Source organism: Mandrillus leucophaeus, unplaced genomic scaffold, assembly GCF_000951045.1.
Source record: "Mandrillus leucophaeus isolate KB7577 unplaced genomic scaffold, Mleu.le_1.0 Scaffold335, whole genome shotgun sequence".
Taxonomy (NCBI): Eukaryota; Metazoa; Chordata; class Mammalia; order Primates; family Cercopithecidae; genus Mandrillus; species Mandrillus leucophaeus.
The window spans coordinates 748,508-753,090 of NW_012103532.1; the positions used below are offsets into that span (position 1 = coordinate 748,508).

At 41.6% G+C, this 4,583-nt stretch overlaps 1 protein-coding gene across 2 annotated transcripts in view; it reads right to left on the reverse strand.

Annotated features, from left to right (window-relative positions):
- The window catches only part of GOLGA1 (golgin A1), a 73,977-nt gene that overhangs the window by 28,661 nt on the left and 40,733 nt on the right, over window positions 1–4,583 (reverse strand). For both annotated transcript variants that reach the window (XM_011988682.1, XM_011988683.1), the window contains exon 12: window positions 3,065–3,160. In XM_011988682.1, coding sequence (XP_011844072.1) covers window positions 3,065–3,160 — 96 coding nt within the window. The remainder of the gene's footprint in view (window positions 1–3,064; window positions 3,161–4,583) is intronic.

Below are 4,583 nucleotides of genomic sequence, written 5' to 3' on the forward strand. Positions count from 1 at the left end.
CCCCGTCTCTACTAAAAATTTAAAAATTAGGCAGGCGTGGAGGCAGGCACCTGTTAACCCAGCTACTTGGGTGGGTAAGGCAGGAGAATCGTTTGAACCCAGGAGGCAGAGGTTGCAGTGAGCTGAGATCACGCCATTGCACTCTAGCCTGGATGAGAGTGAGACTCTGCCTCAAATAAATAAATAAATAAATACCTACCAAAAACCTGCAAATGGTATACCACACAACAAAACTTCAGCCATATTTCCTTTAAGACTGGGAACAAAACAAAGATTCCCACTAGTCCTATTATTGCTTCACTCAGTCTGGAAGTTCTTCAATGCTCTATGAACAGAAAATGGAATAAGAGGTGGGAAGACTGGAAGGAGTAAGATAAAGTGGTCATTTTTCATAGATAATATGATTATCTACCTAAGAAAACCAACAAAAAAATCACACAGTAGTAATGAAGTTCAGCCGGGGTATGATATCCAAGATCAACTTTAAAAAATGGCAGTTCACGAGAATAACCAGAAATAATCAATTATAAATATGATTAAAAATAAAGTTTGGGCATGGTGGCTTGTGCCTGTAATTCGGGAGGCCGAGGCTGAGGTCAGGAGTTCGAGACCAGCCTGGCCAATATGGTGAAACCCCATCTCCATTAAAAATACAAAATTTAGTCTGGCGTGGTGACACGTGCCTGTAATCCCAGCTACTCGGGAGGCTGACGCAGGAGAATTGCTTGAATCTGGGAAGTGGAGGTTGCAGCGAGCCGAGATCGCAATATTGCACTCTAGCCTGGGGGATAGAGTGAGACTGTGTCTCCAAAAAATAACAAAATAAAAACTAAAAAAATAAGGGCCGGGCACAGTGGCTCACACCTATAATCCTAGCACTTTGGGAGGCCAAGGCAGGCAGATCACCTGGGGTCAGGAGTTCAAGACTAGCCTCGTCAACATGGTGAAACCCTGTCTCTACTAAATATATAATAATTAGCTTAGTGTGGTGGCATGTGCCTGTAATCCCAGCTACTTGGGAGGCTGAGGCAGGAGAACTGCTGGAACCCAGGAGGCGGAGGCTACAGTGAGCCAAGACAGTGCCATTGCACTCTAGCCTGGGCGACAGAGCGAGACTCTCAAAAAAAAAAAAAAAAAAAAAAGATTAAAAATAAGATACATCACAGGCTGGGTGCACTGGCTCACGCCTATAATCCTAGCACTTTGGAAGGCCGAGGCGGGTGGATCATCTGAGGTCAGGAGTTTGAGACCAGCCTGGCCAACATGATGAAACCCTGTCTCTACTAAAAATACAAAAAAATTAGCTGGGTGTGATGGTGGGCGCCTGTAATCCCAGCTACTTGGGAGGCTGAGGCAGGAGAATCGCTGGAACCCAGGAGGCGGAGGCTACAGTGAGCCAAGATCGTGCCATTGTACTCCAGCCTGGGCAACAAGAGCAAAACTCTGTCTCAAAAGAAAAAAAAAAATACCATCACAGTAACAACACAAACTCTAAAGTTTCTAGGAATTAACAACTTAGGCAAGAAAATAAGACATCTATTGAGAAAAATGTAAAAATTTAATAAAACACACAGAAAATAATCTGAATAAGTGGAATCTATTTACATTCTTGGAAGGAATAATTAATATTATAAAATGGACCATTCTTCCCAATTAGCCTATATGTTTAATGCAATCTCAATAAAAATTCAAGTTGAATTTTTTAGAAACTCAAAAACTTTAAAGGCCCATAAATAGTTAAAGTCAACCTTCAAAAAAAAAAAAGAGAATTTGTCTTATTGGGTGTTGAGATATAGTACAGATATCACTATAGTAATAAAAACATTGTAGTGTTTACAAAAGAGCAGACAATCAGACCAATGGACAGAGAATGCAGAGACAAACTATGTGCAGACGGAAGCAATATGTGATAAAGTTAGCAAGAGAAATCAATTCAGAAAGGACAGACTGTTTAGTAAATGATTTTGAGAAATATGCAGAATTTCTCCATATTTAGATCCCTACCTAAGACCGTACAGAAAGACAGTTTGTATGTGAATTAGCGATCTATTAGATTGAAGGAAAAATTATAAAGTTAATAGGGAAAAAACAGTAGATCTCTGTGACTTAGGAGCAGGAATAGATTTCCTAAATGGAACTTCAAACTCCACAGCAAAAAAGTGATGAATCTGATTACATCGAACTTAAGAATGTCTATTCAACAGAGGATACAAAGACAAAGTTAACAGAATGACTCAGGACTGAAACTGACAAAGCATTAGGAACAAGAATATACAATGAAATCCTACAAACCAAATAAGAAAAGACTGAAACCCCCAAATAAAACAAGGAAAGGATATGAATGGGCAATTCCAAAAGCAGAAACCCCCAGGAATTAATAGGCACATGAAGACAAGGCCAAACTCATTAATAACCATAGCAATGCAAATTAAAGCAATGAAATACCACTCCACACTCAGTAAACTGGCAAAACTTGTAAAGGCTTGGAAATGCCATGCTGGAAAAGGCAGAAAGGCATATATAGGAACCCTTGTGCATGCTGGAGGAGGAGAGCCAGGTGCAGGCTTGCTGGGAACAATCTTCTCCTACAGTACTTAGTCTCTTTAGGTTTTATGCATGATCTGAGGTGCCAGGAAGAAGGAAGCAATCTGGATGTCTACCACGTAGATTATTACAAAGTGCAATGAAGTGGGTACAGACAGAAGTTGAGGCAGCTAAAACTAACAGAGAAAACATATCCATAGCTGCATCATTTACAGAAATTAAAAAGCCAGTGCTACATATTCTAAGGCAACCCAACAAAAAAAGCATCTATATGAACCACAATGGAATGGTATCCTATGGGAGGGAGGCCAATGGGGATAAAAGGGTATAAACATATAACTCAATCACGGTAATGTGACAAGGATGAAGAAAATGACTAACTCATCCCTGTATAGGTAAGATCCAAAAATAATCCCTTCCAGTGGAAAAACTCTGACCAAGAAGATTCCCAGTCACACCATGTTGCCATTCAGCCAGGTTACCACCCAAACTTAGGAAACACCAGAAGTAAGGTCAGTACCCGAGTCTCCAGGGCGTTAATGGCCTTGGCCTGGCTGCTTCTGGCTGCCAAGAGCTGTTGTCTGGTATCCTCCAAATTCTGCTCAGCAAGTGGTTTCTGTAAGTTGAAAGAAGAGTAAAAGAAGACTGTCATTCCTCAATTGAATAAATATTTACAGATTATCTACAACATACTATGATTTGTGCTAGGCACAAGAGACATGAATACATTTTAAAAAATTCAGCTAATTGAGATATAATTCACATATCATAAAGTACACACAGATAAATTTGAAATAGTCCTTTGACCTTGAGGCTGGAACAAAAGACTAATAAAAAAATTACACAATAGAGTACAGTAAGTGTCCACAGAGGAAGAAGCATGGGGTGGGAGATACTCCCTGCCACAGGGCAGGTAGGCGGCTTTAGAACTCACAAGGTGGCTAGGGCTCCGGGAGCCTCCCAAGCAGGGGGATGACCAACAGCGATGTGAACAGCCTGCTACATTGAGGGAACTACAACTCCTCAGAAGCCAAAATGATGATGGGTTTAGGTCAAAAAACAAGACCAGAAAGATAAGCAAAAGGCCAGCTCATGAGAAGCTTTTGAATGCAAAAAGGAGTTAGAACGTGATTCTGTAAGCAACATTTTTCAAAGTAGAAATTCTAGGCCGTGTGGTGGCTCACACCTGTAATCCCAGCACTTTGGGAGGCCGAGGCAGGCAGATCACTTGAAGTCAGGAGTTTGAGACCAGCCTGGCTAACATGATGGAATCCCATCTCTACTAAAAATACAAAAAAAATTAGCTGGATGTGATGGTGGGTACCTGTAATCCCAGCTACTCAGGAGGCTGAGGCAAGAGAATTGCTTGAACCCAGGAAGTGGAGGTTGCAGTGAGTGGAGATTGCACCACTGAACTCCAGTCTGGGTGACAGAGTGAGAGTCTATCTTAAAAAAAAAAAAAAAAAAAAGGGACCAGGAGCGGTGGCTCACACCTGTAATCCCAGCACCTTGGGAGGCCGAGGTGGGCAGATCACGAGGTCAGGAGTTTGAGACCAGTCTGCCCAACATGGTGAAACCCTGTCTCCACTAAAAATAAAAAATTAGCTGGGTGTGGTGGCGTGCACCTGTAGTCCCAGCTACTTGGGAGGCTGAGGCAGGAAAATTGCTTGAACCTGGGAAGCGGAGATTGCAGTAAGCTGAGATCACGCCACTGCACTCTAGCCTAGGCAACAGAGTGAGACTCCATTTCAAAAAAAAGAAAGAAAGAAAGAAAGAAAACAAAATGTGTAAGTTCTAAATGCTGGCATTAGACTTAGCTGAGAGAGCTGTTACTGAGATAGTTGTTAATCTCAGCTAGTTGTACAGATTTGAGGTCTTGCTCCAAGCCTAAGGAAATCAGAATTTCTGAGGGTAGGGCCAGAGATATATACTTTATCTATTTACTTATTTATATTTTTGAGATGGAATTTTGCTCTTGTCACAAAGGCTGGAAAGTAGTGGTGCAATCTTGGCTCACTGCAATCTCCGCCTCCTGGGTT